Genomic DNA, 23,115 nt, shown 5'->3' with positions numbered 1-23,115 from the left:
ATATCCTGCACACACTGGAAGATCAAGATTTTTCAGTATATCCCAATATTTTATGTAGCAGAAGAACTCGTAAAGGCTGTTCTTGCATGGCCACATATGCTCAAGCCCTGTTTACACCTGGTACTAAAGGGATAGTTCACCCAAAAATGAAAATTATCCCATGATTTACTCACCCTCAAGCCATAGGTGTATATGACCATCTTTTAGACCACACAATCAGTTATATTAAATATCCTGGCTCTTCCAAGCTTTATAATGGTACTGTAGCATCTGGACCAATCAGGCACACAACATTATTCAATATATTTAATGAATTACCTATGAACTCACTTTATCAAAGTTCTGTGAACCCATCCCCCTAAAACTGCAACCAGCATCCCAAATGTAGCTAGCACACAGGCAGAACTAGGTGGGTGTCCTGTTACAGATATATAGTATTTTTATGATCAGAAAGAATGCTGTGGAGACTAGTGACTCATTCTTTCTGAGAGGGACAAATAAACTCCCTTAATCTTATGTATTCTCTATATAACCACCTGGGAAATGTATAAACCTGTATCCAATTTTCCCATCTCATGACTTTCCTTTTATAGGCTTTATTCTATGTATTAATTCTCTCTTTTGAACTATTTTGGTATTAATGTTACATAGTTGCAAATGTATAGATAACTGAAATCACACTGGTAGCATGTTTGGTATCAACGGACTCCAACTTTCGTTTCCTATTTGGAAATTTATGTTACAAGTTACTAACTCTGTGACACATTAGTATTATAAGAATCCAGAAGGTTCTTTTCTCATTCATCCAATCCAGTGTCGTATGCTAATATCTTGCTACAGAACAAAGACTCGTAAAACTTCCCTCCGAGGGGGCAACTCCTTATTGGCTCAGACAAGAGGGTGTGACATCTTCACCCCTTCTATTCACTGATCACAAGATCAAATCTCTCTTTCTCCTCTTCTTTTTTTACTGACAAATGCTGACGTCAAGATGACGCTTTAAGAAGCTAGAAGCTTCTAAGGAACCCCAAGCTTGTTGCAGGCCTCAGCCTAGATCTTCCATTCACCAAAGATCCTCTGAATCCAACTGGTTCTCTTTCATCAAGACAATATCAGCAAAGATTCAACGGGAGCCTCCACAAATTGCATCAGGACAGTTTTAATTCAACTTGGAGAGACATGCAAGTATCAAACTTAGTCTCATTATCGGATACATTGAGTATCCTTACCCCTTTTAAAGAAGGGCCTGTTAAAACTAAACTGATGGTTTGCTCAAGGCTGTTGATCTGCTGAATGTCAAACAATGCTGTAACTTCTTGCTTTCCTGTACTCTGCTTTAGCTCTCTCTCTCTCTCTCTCTCTCTCTCTCTCTCTCTCTCGGTGAACTGTATGCATGTATGTGTGTGAATGTTAGTTTAAGTGTTTAGTCTAGTTAATAAAGTCTTGTTCATGTCACATGTAAAGTTGTCTGTGTTTTGCGCTCATATGCTGGAGTCCCTATTCATGTCGATCCTGACTACAGGCTTTTAGTAGTACTGTACAATAAGATTGTTATTTCCCATAACCTGGAAATTAACCTTTCTTAGAATTAATAAACAATTAACACAGTGTGTTCATTGGACAACGGGTTAATTGATTGTAATATTAATTTTATTACATTAATTTTATTAACTGATCCAAATATTAATTATAACTAGTTATAATTATACATTTATTTTGAGCTAAATTGCTACAGTACTGAACCGTGCTCCTGATTTTGAAGTCAAGTCAAGTCAAGTCAAATTTATTTATATAGCGCTTTTTACAATTGGTAATTGTTTCAAAGCAGCTTTACATATTAGAAGCACAGAAAAAAGAGAAGTGGTTAAAAAATAAGCTGTACAAGCAAGCGTGGTAATATGTAACATATACAAGATGGTGCTACATTAAGCCAATGTCGGCTGACTCCCAGGGGTGGAAAAAAACCCCTAGGAGAAAACCCCAGCGTGCTAGCACTGGGAAAAAAGTCCTAGGAGGGAAAAAACCCCTTGGAAGATATATATAATATATGTAAATGGATATGGAGATCAGAATCTGAATTATACATTTTTAGTATAGAGATTAAAAATACATTATATATAAATATATGTAAGCGGATACGGAGATTAAAAATCTGAATTATAGATGCAGCCAGAACTGGATCTGTAGGCCCATTGTCTCCTGGGCTACGTTGTAGTCAGGTCCAGACACAGGTTCTCCATCTGATCTGGATACGGCCTGGATCCAGCACCCGGCAAACCTCAGGATAAGCAGAGAGACTGATATTAGCGTAGATGCCATTCTTATTCTGATGTACAGGTATATCTAGTGTTATAGGAAATGTTCTCGGTTCCGGCCGACCTAATTATTGCAGCGTAACAATCCTTTAACGGATTTGACAAATGTTAATGTATTGATAATGTGTTATGTGTATGCACGGGCAAAGAGATGTGTTTTTAGTCTAGATTTAAACTGACAGAGTGTTTCTGCTTCCCGAACAATGCTAGGAAGATTGTTCCAGAGTGCTAAATAGGAAAAGGATCTGCCGCCTTCAGTTGATTTTGATATTCTGGGTATTATCAACTGGCCTGAATTCTGAGATCGCAATAGACGTGAAGGACTATAATGCACCAAGAGCTCACTTAGATACTGGGGAGCTAAACCATTTAGAGCTTTATAAGTAAGTAGCAAGATTTTAAAATCTATACGATGTTTAATAGGGAGCCAATGTAATGTTGACAGAACTGGGCTAATATGGTCATACTTTCTGGTTCTAGTAAGAACTCGAGCTGCCGCATTTTTGACCAACTGTAGTCTGTTTAAAAGCCGAGCAGAACAACCACCCAGTAGAGCGTTACAGTAATCTAGTCTTGAGGTCATGAATGCATGAACCAACTGTTCCGCATTTTAGTCATTGAGAGCATATGTCGGCGGTTTTACAGATACTAGAAACATGACTTTCAAATGAAAGATTGGTATCAAAGAGCACACCCAGGTTCCTAACTGAGGACGAAGATTTAATGGAGCACCCGTCAAGTGTTAGAGAGTATTCAAGGTTTTTTCGTGAAGAAGTTTTTGGTCCAAAGATTAGGATATCATTTTTTTTCTGAATTTAATAATAAGAAATTTCTTGTCATCCAGTTTTTAATGTCAGCTATGCATTCTCTTAGTTTTGTGAATTTGTAGGTTTCGTCAGGGCGCGAGGAAATATAGAGCTGAGTATCGTCAGCGTAGCAGTGAAAACTAACACCATGCTTCCTAATTATCTCTCCTATATTGAACTTGTGATCGATACGACATCTCTTCATTAACTACTACAGACTGATAACGGTCAGATAAGTAAGATTTGAACCATGCCAAAGCAATTCCACTAATGCCAATATAGTTTTCAAGTCTTTTTAAAAGAATGTTGTGATCGATAGTGTCAAAAGCAGCACTGAGATCTAATAACACTAATAGAGAAATACAGCCACGATCGGATGAGAAGAGTAGATCGTTTGTAACTCTAACGAGAGCAGTCTCAGTACTATGGTATGGTCTAAATCCTGACTGGAAATCCTCACAGATATTATTTCTTTCTAAAAAGGAGCACAGTTGTGTTGAAACTGCCTTTTCTAGTATCTTTGACAGAAAAGGTAGATTCGAGATTGGCCTGTAATTTACCAAATCTCTCGGATCTAGTTGAGGTTTTTTAATAAGAGGTTTAATAATAGCCTGCTTAAAAGTTTTTGGCACGTATCCTAGTGTTAAAGATGAATTAATTATATCAAGAAGTGGACCTACGACCTCTGGAAGCATTTCTTTCAGTAGTTTAGTCGGCATTGGGTCTAACATACATGTTGATTTTGAGGATTTGATAAGTTTAGATAATTCTTCCTCTCCTATAGCGGCGAATGATTCTAGTTTTACCTCCCAAAGCGCACATCCATAAGAGATATCCACACAACTCCATGGGGTTAATAAAGGCCTTCTGAAGCAAATCTATGTGTTTTTGTAAGAAACATCCATATTTAAATCTAAAATAACTGGTTTCCGGCAGATGGCCTACACCAAAAGAGTAATCTCTGACCTGACGCAAAATGCAATGACAAACAAGTACAGAGGAGAGCAAAACAAAACATTTTATAGAGCACTCCCACCAAACATGCATTCCTGTAGACTAAACATGTAATATGTAGGCCTTCACCATTTTCACAGATGTGTTTGTAGTTTACACAAATTTTCAGAAAGTTGCACTTTGAAACCAGTTTTCCAAAATTCATTTTTAGGCCCCAGTAAATGACCAAAATGCTTAAATTCAGTTTAGTTGGAACCGGTGTTGTGTAAACAGTCTGTTTATATAGTCCATTCATGATTGAATTAACTTTAGTACCAGGTGTAAACAGAGCCCCAGGTAGCATCCTAGGAGGGAAACTGCAAGTTTACTTCTCAAAGAGAAATGGTCATGAGATAAAAGGACAATTAGTGTTGTACTTGCATTATTGGGGGGGCCCACAAGTGAACATTGACTTTAGAGGGACTTGGGCATGAGTATCAATATGTAGTTTCTATTTTCCATGTAACCTCATTGTTGGACCAATATACAAGTCATGAAAGACCAAACTCCAGTCAAAAACCCAAAGACAAACATGCATTTCACAAACTTTATTAAAACCACAAAATTCATATGACCAGGTTAACTTGTCCACTAGAAACCACAGTTTGCCCACTAGAGATGGTCTTGACGTGCGTGTCTCTTCCTATAAGAGATATGGTAAAAGCATGACGCATTTGAGAATAACTTCTCAGTTCCTGAAGTCAATCTACAGCACTCACTCACTTTTCCTAGCGCAGCTTTGCTCACAAGAGCCAGAAGAGGGATGGCACACCGCTGTACTGCAGTGGATGAAGATCTAACAGAGGGGGAAAGGGTTAAGACCTAGAATTCACTATAAAGAGGATGATTAAGGGTTTGAGACAGACTGCAGAGCATACGGTTTCCTGCAGAGGAGCCAGTGATGATGGATCCACAAATGTAAACATCTTGACAACAAAGCGCTTGTAGTGGGTTGGGAACTGAAGACCAGATGATCCAGTCACTGGAACCAATGTGGTCAGGTAACGGTCATCCTGGTAAGGGCATCTGAAGAGCAAAGAGTCAGTCAGAAGTGCCTTACAGCACACTAGATGGATAAAGACTGACATTACTCACCCATCAACCAGAAGGTCCCACTGGGGTAGACTGAGTGGACTGGGGGTTGATGTCGCCCAGCAGTGTCCCAGCATCAGGACAATGTTGGGGTCGGTCCTCTCCAAAATGCGCACCTCAACATACACAGGCTCCCGCAGGACTTTTGTGACTGGATAATCAGCATCACTGTAGTAGGATGTGTACGCCTCGTCCCCTGAGGAAGAACACTGGGGTTAAACCAGAAACTGCTGCAACCTGGAATTTCAGAAAGGCTTTAGGCATACTTGTGACACTCACCTTCTGCACAGCCTTTGGTGACACACTGACCATTTGCCAGTCTAAGCTCCACCCTGAGGGGTCCAGGAGCAGCTACTGGTGGCGGTGGAGGAACGGTGTTGACCTCCACAACCAGAGCTTCCACAGAAGTACCAGAGTACCTACACTGGAAGAGAAGCCTGGACAACAAACAGTGAGCTTGTAGCATTCGTCATGGATTAAGAAATATGCTGAAGCACACATCACTTACTCAAAGTGACTGTCCCGTGTGATGGAACCAAGTGGTCCAATCCCCACTTCATACGAGGAGGTCATCCGGTTTTCATAAACCACGTATCCACTGTCCTCCTGCAAACAGTAACACTATTGGCATCCAGTCCATTTTAAGCCACAAAACCACAAGCAGCTACTCACCATCATGCTCGTGCCACATGCAGTGACAGGGAACTGGTATATAGCAAAGGAAGGTGTGGATCCCACAGGACTGCAAGGTGGATCGTTTCCACCCAGGAGACGGACTGAATCCAGGCTCAATCGAGGCAGAGTAACATCTCTAGCCACCACCACCACAAACTGACCATCTCTTATACACTGGACAGTCACTGGAACAAGGAACAAGAGCAGATTAATGCTGAGGATCAGGTTAACATGAACACCTTTACATTGACTCACTCTTACCTGCCTTCCCATAGTAACACTGCTGTCCATTAAAGCAGCAGTTGATAGCTTCACACTCAGCACCACTGATACCAGGTGGTCCACATTGGATCTGCTCATAATCAGCTACAGCACATTTGTCAAGGGGCTCTGCCTGTGCCACTGGCTGCTTAGGCTGGAACTGCGGAGAAAACTGTTGACTAGCTTGTTGAGCTGGTTGTTGAAACCGTTGGCTAGCTTGCGGTTGACTAGCTTGTTGAACTGCCTGTTGAAACTGCTGACTAGCTTGAGCTGGTTGTTGAAACCGTTGGCTAGCTTGTTGACTAGCTTGTTGAACTGCCTGTTGAAACTGCTGACTAGCTTGAGCTGGTTGTTGAAACCGTTGGCTAGCTTGTTGACTAGCTTGTTGAACTGCCTGTTGAAACTGCTGACTAACTTGACTAGCCTGTTGAAACCGCTGAGGTTTCTGTTGACCAGCTTGTTGTTGAGCTGGCTGTTGAAACCGCTGGTCAGTTTGCTGGAACATCAGAGCTTGAGGATTCTGGGGCAGATTACTCAACTGTGGAACAGCATGACAGAAAGCACAAAACCACACACAAAGTGCTAAAGACTGAACAACACACCAACTTCCTGCCATTGTTCAACAGCTAGTCACACTGTTGAGATGCTGCCCTTTGGTCTTTTTCTACTCAGAGTTTGGCTCATTAACAATAATCCCTCCCACTTCATTAACTGTCATGATTCTCCAGACTTGCCCAAATGGGAGCTTATGCTACCCGGAGATTCTCATTGGTTTGCAAGATCATACGCATGTGGTGTTTCTTGATTCCAGGTAATCAGATTTGTCATTGAAGACAAAAGGCTTGTTTGAGATGAGCAAATTCTGCACAGAACCGATCACTGGTGATCACCGCAAGATGCATGCCGGTTAGAAATGTGTCCGAGGGTGGGCCACCTTGCTCTGATGTCAAGTCAAATTTATTTATATAGCGCTTTTACAATTGGTAATTGTTTCAAAGCAGCTTTACATATTAGAAGCACAGAAAAAAAGGGAAGTGGTTAAAACTGTACAAACAAGCGTGGTAATATGTAACATATACAAGATGGTGCTACATTAAGCCAATGTCGGCTGACTTCCAGGGGTGGAAAAAACCCCCTAGGAGAAAAACCCAGCGTGCTAGCACTGGGAAAAAAGTCCTAGGAGGGAAAAAACCCCTTGGAAGATATATATATGTAAATGTATATGGAGATCAAAATCTGAATTGTACATTTTTATTATAGAGATTAAAAATCGATTATATATAAATATATGTAAGCGGATACGGGGATCCTGGGCTACGTTGTAGTCAGGTCCAGACGCAGGTTCTCCATCTGACCTGGATACGGCCTGGATCCAGCACCCGGCAAACCTCAGGATAAGCAGAGAGACAGATATTAGCCTAGATGCCATTCTTGTTCTGATGTACAGGTATATCTAGTGTTATAGGAAATGTTCTCGGTTCCGGCCGACCTAATTATTGCAGCGTAACAATCCTTTAACGGATTTGAAAAATGTTAATGTATTGATAATGTGTTATGTGTATGCAAGAGCAAAGAGATGTGTTTTTAGTCTAGATTTAAACTGACAGAGTGTGTCTGCTTCCCGAACAATGCTAGGAAGATTGTTCCAGAGTTTAGGTGCTAAATAGGAAAATGATCTGCCGCCTTCAGTTGATTTTGATATTCTGGGTATTATCAACTGGCCTAAATTCTGAGATCGCAATAAACGTGAAGGACTATAATGCATTAAGAGCTCACTTAGGTACTGGGGAGCTAAACCATTTAGAGCTTTATAAGTAAGTAGCAAGATTTTAAAATCTATACGATGTTTAATAGGGAGCCAATGTAATGTTGACAGAACTGGGCTAATATGGTCATACTTTCTGGTTCTAGTAAGAACTCTAGCTGCCGCATTTTGAACCAACTGTAGTTTGTTTAAAAGCCGAGCAGAACAACCACCCAGTAGAGCGTTACAATAATCTAGTCTTGAGGTCATGAATGCATGAACCAACTGTTCCGCATTTGTCATTGAGAGCATATGTCGTAATTTAGATATATTTTTTAGATGGAAGAAGGCGGTTTTACAGATACTAGAAACATGACTTTCAAATGAAAGATTGGTATCAAAGAGCACACCCAGGTTCCTAACTGAGGACGAAGGTTTAATGGAGCACCCGTCAAGTGTTAGAGAGTATTCAAGGTTTTTTCGTGAGGAAGTTTTTGGTCCAAAGATTAGGAAATCAGTTTTTTCTGAATTTAATAATAAGAAATTTCGTGTCATCCAGTTTTTAATGTCAGCTATGCATTCTGTTAGTTTTGTGAATTTGTAGGTTTCGTCAGGGCGCGAGGAAATATAGAGCTGAGTATCGTCAGCGTAGCAGTGAAAACTAACACCATGCTTCCTAATTATCTCTCCTAAGGGCAGCATGTACAGAGTGAAAAGCAACGGTCCTAATACTGAGCCTTGTGGTACCCCATATTTAACCTGTGATCGATACGACATCTCTTCATTAACTACCACAGACTGATAACGGTCAGATAAGTATGATTTGAACCATGCCAAAGCAATTCCACTAATGCCAATATAGTTTTCAAGTCTTTTTAAAAGAATGTTATGATCGATAGTGTCAAAAGCAGCACTGAGATCTAATAACACTAATAGAGAAATACAGCCACGATCGGATGATAGGAGTAGATCGTTTGTAACTCTAACGAGAGCAGTCTCAGTACTATGGTATGGTCTAAATCCTGACTGGAAATCCTCACAGATTCCATTTCTTTCTAAAAAGGAACACAGTTGTGTTGAAACTGCCTTTTCTAGTATCTTTGACAGAAAAGGTAGATTCGAGATTGGCCTGTAATTTACTAAATCTCTCGGATCTAGTTGAGGTTTTTTAATAAGAGGTTTGATAATAGCCTGCTTAAAGGTTTTTGGCACGTGTCCTAGTGTTAAAGATGAATTAATTATATCAAGAAGTGGACCTACGACCTCTGGAAGCATTTCTTTCAGTAGTTTAGTCGGCATTGGGTCTAACATACATGTCGTTGATTTTGATGATTTGATAAGTTTAGATAATTCTTCCTCTCCTATAGCGGCGAATGATTCTAGTTTTACCTCAGGGACACTACAGTGCACTGTCTGAAGAGAAACTGTAGACGGTTGCATGTTTATAATTTTCTCTCTAATATTATCAATCTTGCAAGTAAAGAAGTTCATAAAGTCATTACTGCTGTGCTCTATGGAAACGTCAGCAGTTGAATCTCCGTTTCTAGTTAATTTAGCCACTGTGTCAAATAAATACCTAGGATTATGTTTGTTTTCTATTAAGAGATTTGAAAAATAAGTAGATCTAGCATTTCTTATGGCTGTTCTGTACTCAATCATTTTTTCTTTCCACGAAAGGCGAAAAACTTCTAGTTTTGTTTTCTTCCAACTACGTTCAGCTTTTCTAACAGCTCGTTTTAGAGCCCGAGTGTGCTCATCATACCACGGCGTTGGATTAGTTTCCTTAATCTTCTTTAGACGTAAAGGAGCGACCGCATCTAATGTGCTGGAAAAGAGAGAGCCAATAGTTTCTGTTGCAGCATCGAGTTCTTCTATGTTGTCAGGTATACTAAGGCGATGAAACTGCTCGGGGAGATTATTTATAAAGCAATCTTTAGTGGCAGACGTGATTTTTCTACAATATTTATGGCTGGGTGGTGGTTTTGTAGCCTTGGCTAATTGTATTATACACGAGACTAAATAATGATCTGATATATCATCGCTCTGCTGTAGAATTTCAACAGCATCAATATCTATTCCATGCGACAGTATTAGATCTAGGGTATGATTACGACAATGAGTGGGTCCTGACACGTGTTGTTTAACTCCAATAGAGTTTAAAATATCTGCAAATGCCAATCCAAATGCGTCTTTATTATTATCTACATGGATATTAAAATCACCAACAACAAGGACTTTATCCGCAGCCAGTACTAACTCTGATAGAAACTCAGCAAATTCTTTGATAAAGTCAGTATGGTGCCCTGGTGGCCTGTATACAGTAGCCAGCACAAATGTCAACTTACATAATGTTACATAAAGCACCATCACTTCAAAGGAATTATATTTGAAATTCTTTTGAATGATTCTGAATATATTACTATAAATTACAGCAACACCTCCCCCTTTGCCTTTCTGTCGAGGATTGTGTCGATAATCATAACCTTGAGGACTAGATTCATATACATTCATATACATGTCATGTCGACATGTATCAAAAACCTCTCGCGAGGGCAAGGAGGCCTAATCGGATTCTGCAGTTGAACACAGTTGCTCTCCACCAACTGTGCTGACCCAAATCACGATGGGAAACGACCTGATGACAACACAGCTTAATGCTTATTGGTTTAAACATCTGTGATGTATTGATCGGTTTTAAAATGTTTGATTTTAAAACTCTAATACAAATATTCTCAAACTCTCTGACACTGTGATCTCTCTGTGGGTTATGTGATCCTTGTCATTTATAAAAATATATATATATAAAACATGTCTTTAATTAAAGTAAAAATGATTGATACACACATGCTTGATCTCGTAGGTGTCTGATCCACTATGAGAATGGAGAACTGTCCGTCTTGCCTGTCCTTTTTTCACTCCTCTCCTCACTGCAGCCGCCTACTCTCAGCTGAACTTCAGGCAAGGCTAGGCACATCTCAAACAAGCCTAAAGATTCATGCTGAGAGGGGATTTTCCTGAAGCCAAATATGGTTGCAAGTTTTGTGTTATCAACACATTTTTATGGAACACATTTCTTGGGAAACACACCCAAGGTTTGCCACTGGAGCTTACCCAAAGTACCTTAGGTCGATGTAGGTAGGTGTATTTCACCTACTCTTTTATGACTACTGTGAATATAGTAGGGAAGTATGTGATTTCAGATGCAGTCCTTGATTATGAAAGAGGGGGCGGGTCTAATCACATGTACTTAGAACTTTCCAATTCAACCCATTCCAAGGGTTCCTCTACTATTGGGCACTCATGCATTAATGTACATCTTAAGCCCTGGATACACTGCATGATTTTAGCAATCCTATAAGATCAGTACTTTATCACACTGCGTCATGGATCTGTTAGAACTTGGGTACGACATGCATGTAGACTGTACAATGACTCGTAAGCTACGATGCAAGTTTCTATAGAAGAATAAAACATCATCAGCATGCACCAATAAACAAAACACTATGTTGAATCATACTTTGGCAGTTATGTGTGCTGAAAATAAAAAGGAAGCGGCGAAAGAAGAAGGAAAAAGAGCTTGAGGTAAGCAGTTTTAAGTTTTAGCGCCATGTCGCATTGACTTCAAGTCGCATTTTTATCATTTATCTTTAAAAAGTCTGTGTAAAGACACCTAAATGCCACTTCAGAAGCGCTTCTGTGCCACATTTGGCAAAAAAAAAATGGACAAATATAATAGAAGACCCCATTTGACAAATTTTTAAATGTTTATTTCACAAACCTAATAAATACGGCAAACTTTTCAACATATCCAGCTCTTGTATATTATATATTTAACAACCAAACTCATTGTTAAATATATAATTGAAATGGGATGTATTTTCTTGACATTACAGTCAAGTTGATGGTCCAAGAACAAGCACAGACATTTAAATAAAAAAAGTAGCCTTTTGTCCAAAACTACAGAAGAACCGACATGGTTTAGGCTGGATAAATGTCATGCTCTGGAAACGGTTTCTCTCATTCAAGCAGAGGCCTGCTGCGATGGTGACTGACCCCTAGTGGTTTCAGTTTCACCTACTATTAAAAATGATCTCAACTCTGGCCCTCAGGCTCCAGTTTCCTGCAGATTTTGGCTCCAACCCTAATCAAACACACCTGAAAATGCTACTCAAGGTCTTCAGGATTACTAGAAGCATTACAGCTGGGAGAGGATCTTGAGGGCCAGAGTTGAGAATCCCTGCTTTAGACCATTACACACCGGGACTATATACAGCAAACATACAAGGGCATATCTGATGAAGCAGGATGTAGAGCAGGTTAATATTTGAAATGTCCAGTTCATTTCTCAGTGGAGAAGGCCCTCTTCATCAGAGGTGGAGGCGTCTTTCCCGCCTCATAGACTGAATCCGGAGGTGGGGTGCTGAGGCAGCACCAGTCTGGGATGCGGCCCGTCTGGTTGTAGTAGTCTCTGGACACCGAACGACTCCCTAAAATGTCCTGCAATGCTCCAAATATAGCACCTACATGGGAAGAAACAAAGCAACCTTGAGTAAATGGCAGAAAATTGTCTTATCCAACATCATTTCTCATCCCATGGGGAGGCCCCAAAGCGGTTCTCACCTCCTAACCAGGCGGTGCAGTTGGGTTTGGCTGGTGGGCTGTGGATTCGGAAGCTCTTGGTAGCCAGAGCATCACGGTACTTCGGTTTTTCCACCAGCGAGCGGATCTCGGCCAGGAGTCGGTGCAGGAACCCAGGCAACATGGCCGTACCACCGATTATCAACAAGTTTTCTGACAGAACCTTACGAGTGTCGATGGGACACTGGTGTGGAATGAACAAACACACAAATAAACAAGGTGAATGCTGGGAAACGTGAGAACTGCAAAGAGTTAATTTCGTTGATGAATAATTTGTCATAATTTTCATCAACGTCATTTTTTAACGGATGAAAACGAGACGATGACTATATAAAAATGCGTTTTGAATTACTAAAATCTACTCTATCATTTTTGTCTCATTTTTATTCGTTGACAAAGATTAGAGGGGGATGATTTGGGAAGATATCCAGTCAGGACAGCTGTCTTGAGTGGAAGATGCGCACATTTGAAGTGTAACGTGCTGATCTAACCACAGGAAACGCGGCACTGTTGCGCCCTCAACAGGCTCGAAAGCAGCACTTCAGACTGCTTCACAATTAATTAATAGCACACATTTATGCCAAGCGATTGCTTATGAGCTAATGTTGATGAATTAAGACAACGTTTATAGGGTAATATGTTTTATATGGAAGTAAATTAATGCCAAATGTTTTTGAAATAAAAAGCTTGTTGAATGGCTCTAAATGAAAAAAAATATGCATTACATTAGCTGTACTTGCATTTAGATGCACTGTATTTTTAAGGTTTGCATTTTTATGGGCTGAAATTCAACACAGTCGTATATTTAGGCTGTGAATATTTCAATTAAAAATATTTCACACACATTTTCATTATTAAAAATTAAATAATTCATATTCACATTTCAAATTTCACTTCCAAGATATTTATTCTGTTTAAAAATACAACCTATAAAATTCGACTAGAAATTTTCAGTCCATTTTATTTCACTTTACAAATTCGCTTCCACAAATTCAGTGGCTCAAATTCGGCAGAAAATTCAACATTTCACATCCGGGAACTGCAGGAAGAGCAGTAGAGTGCCGATGCATCATCTCTATCTGCTGTTAGTCTTCTTCACCAGCAGGTGCCGCTAGCGGCTGTTTAGGAAGACCAAAGCAACGCTAGTAAGTCATCATTCATTCATAAAAACGGATTTACAGAAATGGAGCAAGTGGTAAGTGAATGTGTGATGATTATCAGGGCCAGTATAAATGCAGAAAAGCTGATAAAGACACAAAAGCTGCATTTATGTTTAATTCAGTGTATTTACGCTTACTTTCCCTGTGTAGCTACAGCTTTCTCTCCAGTGAACAAGATAACGTTATTGCCCGATGCTGGTGTACAGATCAAACGTTAAATCTGAGATAGACATATATTTCTCTCTGTTGATAAGTTTCCTTAACTTTATATCACAGCGCTGTGTTGTAATACTAGGGCTTCCCTCATCCGTCATAGCTGCCATCAGGACATATAAACTCTTAACACAGCTTAATGGACTCGTACAGTGATATAAAAGACCAAACTCGCACCTCATTTGTGATGTAGGTTAGACTATATAGGCTCCAAGAAAGCAGATACTGGCATTAAGTTGATTTGACGCTGAACGTTTGATTATGATATTCGAAAATTTAGGGACCGTCTCTAAAGTTACGACATTTGGTATTCACGTTTCTACCTTCTACCAAAATCTTGTAGACACACACACAAACACACCTCACTCAAAGCACATGCATATATACTATTTCTTTTTTTTTTTTTTTTTTACATGTTCATCACACAATTTTTTTTACTTTGTTCATTTTTTATTTTACCTGATCATAGATTATCCTGCTTATACAAATTTTAAATAAAATTTAGAAATAAAATTAACTAAGTAGAACTAATTGTGTGATGAATGTGTAAAAAAAAGGAAAAGTATATGTGCATGTACTTTGAGTTGAGTGTGTTTGAATGTGTGTGTGTGTGTGTGTGTGTGTGTGTGTGTGTGTGTGTGTGTGTGAGAGAGAGAGAGAGAAGGGTGCATCACTCTTCGACCTGGCACCTATAGATGAACACTTCACAGGTAGTTTTGGTGATTGTAAATCATTCTCATCAAATGTTATTGAGCTTCTAATTATCCAATACAGTAGTGAAATACATAGCAATCTTTACATATTACTTGACAGTTTATTTGGAAACACTTTACAGTAAGGTTCATAATGTATTAACTAATGTGAACTATCCATGAGCAACACATTTGTTGTTGTATTTGTTCATCTTTGTTAACGTTAATAAAAATACAGCAGTTCATTGTTCATGTTACTTCACTATGCATTAACTAAAGTTGACAAATACAACTCTTGATTTTAATAATGTATTAGTAAATGCTGGAATTAACATTAACAAAGATTAGTAAGTGCTGTAGAAGTGCAGTTCATTGTTCGTTCATATCAACTATTTAATATAAAGTGTTACCTTTTATTTTAATAAACATCAATAATCTAAAAGGTTTGCATTATACCTGACACCTAGATAAACACTTTAGAGTTGGTTTTGTGACTAAGTCATTCTCTTTAAATGCTATTGAAGGTAGAAACGTGAATACAGAATGTCGTAACTTTAGAGACGGTCCTTAAATTTGCGAATATTATAATCAAACGTTCAGCGTCAAATCAACTTAATGCCAGTATCTGCTTTCTTGGAGCCTATATAGTCTAACCTACATCACAAATGAGGTGCGAGTTTGGTCTTTTATATCACTGTACGAGTCCATTAAGCTGTGTTAAGAGTTTTATATGTCCTGATGGCAGGGGAATCCTATTATTACAACACCGCGCTGCGATATAAAGTTAAGGAAACTTATCAACAGAGAGAAATATATGTCTATCTCAGATTTAACGTTTGATCTATACACCAGCATCGGGCAATAACGTTATCTTGTTCACTGGAGAGAAAGCTGTAGCTACACTGGGAAAGTAAGCGTAAATACACTGAATTAAACATAAATGCAGCTTTTGTGTCTTTATCAGCGTTTCTGCATTTATACTGGCCCTGATAATCATCACATATTCACTTACCGCTTGCTCCATTTCTGTAAATCCGTTTTTATGAATGAATGACTTACTAGCGTTGCTTTGGTCTTCCTAAACAGCCGCTAGCGACACCTGCTGGTGAAGAAGACTAACAGCAGATAGAGATGATGCATCGGCACTCTACTGCTCTTCCTGCAGTTCCCGGATGTGAAATGTTGAATTTTCTGCCGAATTTGAGCCACTGAATTTGTGGAAGCGAATTTGTAAAGCGAAATAAAATGGACTGAAAATTGCTAGTCGAATTTTATAGGTTGTATTTTTAAACAGAATGAATATTTTGGAAGTGAAATCTAAAAGGTGAATGTGAATTATTGAATTTTTAATAATGAAAATGTGTGTGAAATATTTTTAATTGAAATATTCACAGCCTAAATATACGACTGTGTTGAATTTCAGCCCATAAAAATGCAAGCCTTAAAAATACAGTGCATCTAAATGCAAGTACAGCTAATGTAATGCATATTTTTTTTCAAATAGTGCAATTCAACAAGCTTTTTATTTCAAAAACATTTGGCATTATTTTACTTCCATAGTTTTAGACGGATGTAAGAATGCATATTTATCACCCTCATGAGCAGCTGCAGACATTTCAGAATAAGAGTCATGGCGTATTTCTGGATGGTTTATAATTATTTTTTCCTGGTCAATATTGTCATTTTGTTTACATAATAAACTGTATTTAATTTAATTTCTATTTCATTTATAGCAAAATACTGTATCTAAGAACATTATTTGACACAATATTCAATATATTTTACAAGTATAAGGGTTATTATAGTTAACTAAGCCTAAAACCAAAGAAATCTTCATTACTTGACATGAACATTAACTGAAATAAAAACTAAATATAAAAAGTAAACATTTTATTTCATCTAGTTTCAAAGCTTTAGCTTAACCTGAGGTAATAAAATGACAGATATAAAAATAACAAATAACAGAAATAAAAACTTAAAGCAGCAAAAACTAAAAGACAAAAAAGTTTTAGTAATTTTTTTTATGTGTTTAACTAAAATTACAACGAAAGCAGAAAAACTAAAAACCAAATCTTATAAAAATACCTCAATGATAAGTGTGTCAATCCCTGAAAAGTACTGAATTTTACACTTTCGCGTCTTTTTGCACTTGAACGGTCAAAAACCGTCCGCTTTGGTTTTTAAAGTACAGTTGGGTGAACATAAACAGTTTGGGGAATATCAGATGTACCTCTATCAGTGCATAGGATCTGTGTATTGTTAGAGAAATGCTTAATGCACAATTACAGTTTAACAAAATTAGATTTTAGTCAACTAAAACTAGACTAAAACTAAAACAATTTCCGATGACTAAAATATGACTAAAACTAAATCAAAATTTTCTGTCAAAATTAACGCTGGTCACTATGCAGTTGCTTTTGGATGATTACTAGGGTGTTGCTTTGCAATTATATAAACAAACTTAACAATTAACAAGGCTGATCTGAAGATCTCATATTTTGTACCTTAACCAAAGTGTCCAGCAGCAGCGTGGCGATGGATTTCTCCTCATTATCCTGCTCGAACAACATCTCGGCCACCGAGTCTCTGGAAAAGGGTCAGGCATGTTTTAGTAAGAAGCGCTCAGAATGTGGGTCAGATTAACAAACAACAACCCGTCTGTAAGAGAGAGCGGGAGAAAGCTCGTCTCACTTGCGGTTCATTAATCTTAGTTCAAATATGTGACCTTGAGGTATCCGAGTTGGGAAAAAAAGCAGATCATCGCATCTGGTTTGAAGGTTCTTACCTGATGAAGCCCTTGACATGCAGAATCTTCTGCCCATCCAATGGATATTCCACATCTGGAGGAGGAGCCGGTCTCTGATAGACCAATAAGAATGGACTGTGAATATTTTGACTAATAGTTTGAGAATGTAAAAGCAGGTCAAATGAGTAAAAACTTTCCTAATATTTATAGCAGTCACACATCTGAATCTACTGATTATAAAGCGTGTTCTCTGACCTCAGCAGATCCCTCCATGTTGAATTTGGCCTCCTGGATCTTCATGCCCCTCTGCAGGTCGCTAACAAAACATGTCCGCACTAAACACGAGATGAAACAGTGTTTGAAACCCAGAGTGAAACAGGAAACTGATTCAACAATTCAGGACTCGACAATAAGGACTGCCCGATGGCCCGGGGCCAGTGTGAACGACGCTCAGGACAGTAGACGGAACGGTCACCGGTGCTGTAGTTTGTGATATATATCGTCTATGATATCGTAATGTTGATTTAACGATCTGAAATTATCGAAAATGTCCCTCACTTTACAAAAAACAAACAAAACACCCGCTGAGTGCACGCATACACTACAACGTGATGTTGTCTAGTAGGTTAGACTAGTGCACGTGCATATTTAGAGTGCACGCTTTCACTGCATGATTTAGTCAACTAAAATGCCCCAGAATTCAAGATAAGGGGCAAAAATGACCCTGTATAGCTTTCATATTTATATAAGTTAAAATAGTTAACCAATATTACACAAAGAGCGCTGGTTTTGTCCACATATCAGCATGATTACAAATGTGATTTTTATTCAGCGTACAGTTTAATGAATAAGAACCTAATATCATGTGACTTACATTTTAGACACCAAATCGCCTGTTTTCACCAATGAAAATAGTTGAAAAGTCCACACAGAATTGTTTAGCGTCTCTGAGCAACAGCAATCAGCCGTTTGAATGAATCGGTTGATTCTCAATGACATTCGCTGCCACCTACTGGCGGGTTTAATTTCACGTTTAAAGTGTCTTTTCATTTTTTAAATAATTTCAAATAGCAGTATTTATATTTTCAGCATTTCAAAATATTATGTATGTATCTGTAGCTGCTCTTGACTGATTAACTTTAATAAAGTTTAATAGTTATATAGTTAGCTTTACGTCAGATTTCTGTACCTGAAAATCTCCTGTTTAAACTTACATGAAAAACTTGAAAAGCACTGTATTTCATTTATATGTTTGTTCTGTTTTGTGCTATTACTCATAATTTGATTACTTGTTCCTATTTTATTACTTACTGTTTATTTGTCTAACAATTCAAGTGAGTTATTCTAATAGCTTTTGTTATCATAACCCTATTTATTAATGTTACGTGTATCAAAAACAACAACTAGGCATATTTTACAGGCCCATTTTCTTTTCTTTCACTGTATTAATTTGCTGTTTTGTTGTTGAAAAAATTCTTAGCGTTGAGCCCTGACAAGAATAAATTGATTTCATGCATGAGAGGAACGTTGGTGAAAAGCATCTCTATTTGACGAACCTTTGATATCCTCCACAACGTCCTCTTGAATAGTGCCTGTAACGATGACATATAATCAGACGGTAAACCGGAACAAATACTAACTCAATGAAGCTACTGTATCATCTCTGATAGGCCTCTAGATTATCAAAACTAGTAGATTGAATGCTGACTGAAAACCTAGATCAAACAGTGTCTTACTGATGAGGGCGGGCAGGTTGAGGCCGGTGCCGGCGTCGGTGTCCAGCGTGCATTGCTCGCTCAGCAGACTGTGCAGCTCCCTGCAGACGAACAACAACACACGGAGCTGAGAACACAAGCAGCTTTATCTCTTACACACCGCTTCGTTTCATGCCTTACTTATGGATGGCTTTTCCTCCCATTGGTAGAGCCTCCCATGCGGACAGGATCGGAATGCCTTCATAGATCTAGTGCTCTGTTAAAGTCATCTGACCTGGTAATGTTGGTGTAAACTCAACATAAGCTGCTTAGGTGTATAAAGTGCTCTAGAAACATATCATCACAATATGATCAGGAAGAAAGTAAACAGTTAAAGTAGTTTCAAAGTGTCAAAGGATCCTGGTAACACCAGCGTCTCGGTGTATCCACAATCCATGACGAGAGCGGACTGGATGCCCAGAGTCATGACGGACATCAGGTGACTGGGAGCAAACAGGACAGACGGGACCTGCAATAGAGACACATTGAGACTTTACTGTACACTGCTGCTCAAAAGACTGGGATGTTTTTGAAAGAGTCTCTTTTGCTCATCAAAGCTGCGTTTATTTGATCAAAAATACAGTAAAATTGTGAAATATTATTAAAATGTAAATCAGCTGAATATATAGTAAAGTGTAATTTATTCCTGAATTTTCAGCATCATTACTCCAGTCTTCAGTGTCACATGATCCTTCAGAAATCATTCTAATATGATGATTTGATGCTCAAGAAACATTTATGATTATTATCAGTGTTGAAATACAGCGGAGGTCTAGATTAATTCATCTGATGCGAATCATCTGATCTTTTGATGTGAGTTCAAGTTGTAAATACAGTGATTAAAACAGAAACTGCTGGACGACTTCACCTCAAAGTGCTTGAAGAAGACTCTGGAGAGCGTCTCTCTGAAGTGTGAAGGACAGAGGATGGATTCAATGATCACCACGCGCCGGTCTCGAGGATTCACAAGCAGATGCCTGAAGGGAAAAACAGCATCATGTGTTCAGCTGAGATCATGGGACAAACAGAATATACTGTGAGACGTTCAAAAACACAACTGCTTCCTGTACCTGAAGTACAGCAGGTGGATGAACTCCTTCAGGATGGTGTACAGCTCCTCCGTGTTGATGTTGTACTGGACGACTCGCACAGCCTGGAGAAACGATCGTTTAAAGGGTTAGTTCACCCAAAAATGAAAATTCTGTCATTAATTACTCTCCCTCACGTAGTTTCAAACCTTCATTCATCTTCAGAACACAAATTAAGATATTTTTGTTGAAATCCGATGGCTCCATGAGGCCTCCATAGGGAGCAATGACATTTCCTCTCTCAAGATCCATTAATGCACTAAAAACATATTTAAATCAGTTCATGTGAGTACAGTGGTTCAATATTAATATTATAAAGCCACGAGAACATTTTTGGTGCGCCAAAAAAACAAAATAACGACTTATTTAGTGATGGCCGATTTCAAAACACTGCTTCAGGAAGATTCAGGATTCAACACAAAAGATTCATAACGCTCCGAAGCTTCCTGAAGCAGTGTTTTGAAATCGGCCATCACTAAATAAGTCGTTATTTTGTTTTTTTTGGTGCTCCAAAAATATTCTCGTGGCTTTATAATATTAATATTGAACCACTGTACTCACATGAACTGATTTAAATATGTTTTTAGTGCATTAATGGATCTTGAGAGAGGAAATGTCATTGTTGGCTATGCAGGCCTCACTGAGCCATCGGATTTCATCAAAAATATCTTAATTTGTGTTCTGAACATGAACGAAGGATGTGAAACGACATGAGGGTGAGTTATTTAATGACATTATTTTCATTTTTGGGTGAACTAACCCTTTAAAGTCAGCCATTGTTTTAAATTCATGTTCCTCCTAATCTTGAATCAAAATAACTCTTGATGACGTCTTTACTGGCGCGAGGGCGGGGCATCCTGTCACTCACATGAGATCCACTAATAATAAACCACAACCATCCAATCAATTCCCTACGAACAAAATCAAGCCCCGCCCTACATTTGTTCTTGTTCGAGAAGAGTTTCACTCGACACAATAGAGAAAAAGTGTAGCGCAACTTCCCTTTCATGCAGACTTTAACATAGATATAATATTATACTACAGTTTCAAGCATACAGCAAACGTTATCTGTTAAATATGATCATGTTTATCAATTATTATGATTATAAACGGAGATGATGAGACCTCCTGAGATCCAGGGTGTTTAATTTCACTGGGGATGATGAATCTCGGCCCAGTCTCGCCGGCAAAGCCACATCTACACAATACAAACACAAGAGAAGAGAACTAAACATCTGCATCTAAAACATCCTTTTATACTGAATGAATCAAGCGATGATACACATAACCGTCACTTACTTTGTGTACGCCGCTCCTAAATCAATGACCACGGCTGTCTTCTCCCCTCCGCTGCCCAGGCCTTCAAACAAGGGCATTTTATCGATAAAAATAATAATACTTCAGGGAGAAAGAGAGATTATTGATATGTAAACACAACGCTAACACTCATAACATCTGAGGGAAGGGCGGGGTCCTTCGCAAGTTGGCAATGGCTGCCCTGCATTCGCCTGAATAAAAATAATTCCAGCAACGGTAAATAACAATCAGTCAATTCAACACATCAAACATTTTCTACATGATCCTTCTTTTGTATATTTTTATGTGTGACAATAAAAGTGTTTTGCATGAAGGCTCCGCTGATCTGAGATCAGCTCTGTCTGTTTGAATGCGCGGGATTTGTGGTGGTAAAGCTGAACTCAGATCAGCACTCCGCGGAAACGTGAGAACTTACAGAAATTCACTTCTTTTAAAGGGACAGTTCACCCTAAAATGAAAATTCTGTCATCATTTACTCTCCCTCAAGCTGTTCCAAACCTGTATGAGTTTCTTTCTTCTGCTGAACACAAAAGAAGATCATTTTAAAACAGTTCCCTTTACTATCCCTTTAAAGAATTAGTTCACTTTCAAATTAAAATTTACTCACCCCCATGTCATCCAAGATGTTCATTGCTGCGTTCCAATTCACCTACTTATACTACGTCCTAAAAGTATGTACTGTTGTAGTCTGACATTTATCTGCCAGCCATGGGTCTTTCATGCGGAGAACTTTCCTCATCTTTGCATAATGATGCATTTAACAGTAAATGACCAAACGCATCGTTATAAAAGTTCACAATGCTGTTGCAGATGAAATATAATGTGGATAACATTTAATAAATATCTTTTCATCAGGTTAGATACTGATTATAAATCATTTAAGCCCCTTTATCTTAACCGCTCTGCTTAACCGTCAGTCTCGCACATCCGTCATGTTTGTAGTTTTTTTACACTTTTTATTCGTATTTGTAGTTCTAATCAAATCCTCGTCCACAGCGTCCATTAGCCGTTAGAAGTGTGCACGAATTCTAACCGGAAAAAGTAGACCATCCTGGTATCTTTGGAATACTTATTTCAACATACTATGATTCGGGACATACCAATTCTTTTTTCGAATACTATTTAGGACGGATAGTATGCAAATTGGGATGCAGCACATGTCTCTCTTTCTTCAGTGGAAAAGAAATGAAGGTTTTTGATGAAAACTTTCAAGGATTTTTCTCCACATAGTGGACTTCAATGGACTCCAAATGGTTGAAGGTCAAAATTACAGTTTCAGTGCAGCTTCAAAGAGCTTTAAATGATACCAGACGAGGAATAAGAGCCTTAGAGAAACCATTGGCCATTTTCTAAAAAAATAAAATAAAAATGATATAAGTTTTAACCATAAATGCTCATCTTGAACTAGCTCTCTTCTTCTTCTCTATTTGAATTCCAGCAGTGTAGACACTGCTAAGTGTATTACTGCCCTCCACAGGTCAAAGTTTGAACTAATTGTTATATACTTGCACTAGCATATTGAATATGACAATTTAGTTCAAACTTTGACCTGTGGAGGGCAGCAATGCACTTAGCAGTGTCTACACTGATGGAATTCAAATAGAGAAGAAGAAGAAGAAGA

General features: G+C 38.5%; 2 protein-coding genes across 2 annotated transcripts; both read right to left on the bottom strand.

Moving 5' to 3' along the window:
• Window positions 1-4,697: 4,697 nt before the first annotated feature.
• LOC137019282 (zona pellucida sperm-binding protein 4-like) lies at window positions 4,698-6,933 on the bottom strand. The gene is made up of 7 exons (XM_067384568.1): window positions 6,143-6,933; window positions 5,879-6,066; window positions 5,715-5,812; window positions 5,486-5,643; window positions 5,210-5,402; window positions 4,993-5,140; window positions 4,698-4,910 (listed from the first exon to the last, which is right to left on the bottom strand). Exons 1-7 carry the CDS (start codon window positions 6,756-6,758, stop codon window positions 4,830-4,832), a joined length of 1,482 nt encoding a protein of 493 aa, XP_067240669.1. The 5' UTR covers window positions 6,759-6,933; the 3' UTR covers window positions 4,698-4,829.
• A 4,720-nt stretch (window positions 6,934-11,653) lies between these two features.
• Window positions 11,654-21,957, bottom strand: actr10 (actin related protein 10). Its single transcript, XM_067383357.1, has 13 exons — window positions 21,477-21,957; window positions 21,303-21,375; window positions 20,160-20,242; window positions 19,958-20,066; window positions 19,451-19,558; window positions 19,231-19,298; window positions 19,072-19,151; window positions 18,892-18,927; window positions 17,591-17,670; window positions 17,375-17,448; window positions 17,094-17,175; window positions 12,507-12,708; window positions 11,654-12,406 (listed from the first exon to the last, which is right to left on the bottom strand). Exons 1-13 carry the CDS (start codon window positions 21,551-21,553, stop codon window positions 12,225-12,227), a joined length of 1,254 nt encoding a protein of 417 aa, XP_067239458.1. The 5' UTR covers window positions 21,554-21,957; the 3' UTR covers window positions 11,654-12,224.
• Window positions 21,958-23,115: the final 1,158 nt, after the last annotated feature.

This window comes from Chanodichthys erythropterus, chromosome 4, assembly GCF_024489055.1.
Source record: "Chanodichthys erythropterus isolate Z2021 chromosome 4, ASM2448905v1, whole genome shotgun sequence".
Lineage (NCBI taxonomy): Eukaryota > Metazoa > Chordata > Actinopteri > Cypriniformes > Xenocyprididae > Chanodichthys > Chanodichthys erythropterus.
Note: the sequence above shows the minus strand (reverse complement) of the source record. Positions and strands in the feature narration are given on the sequence as shown.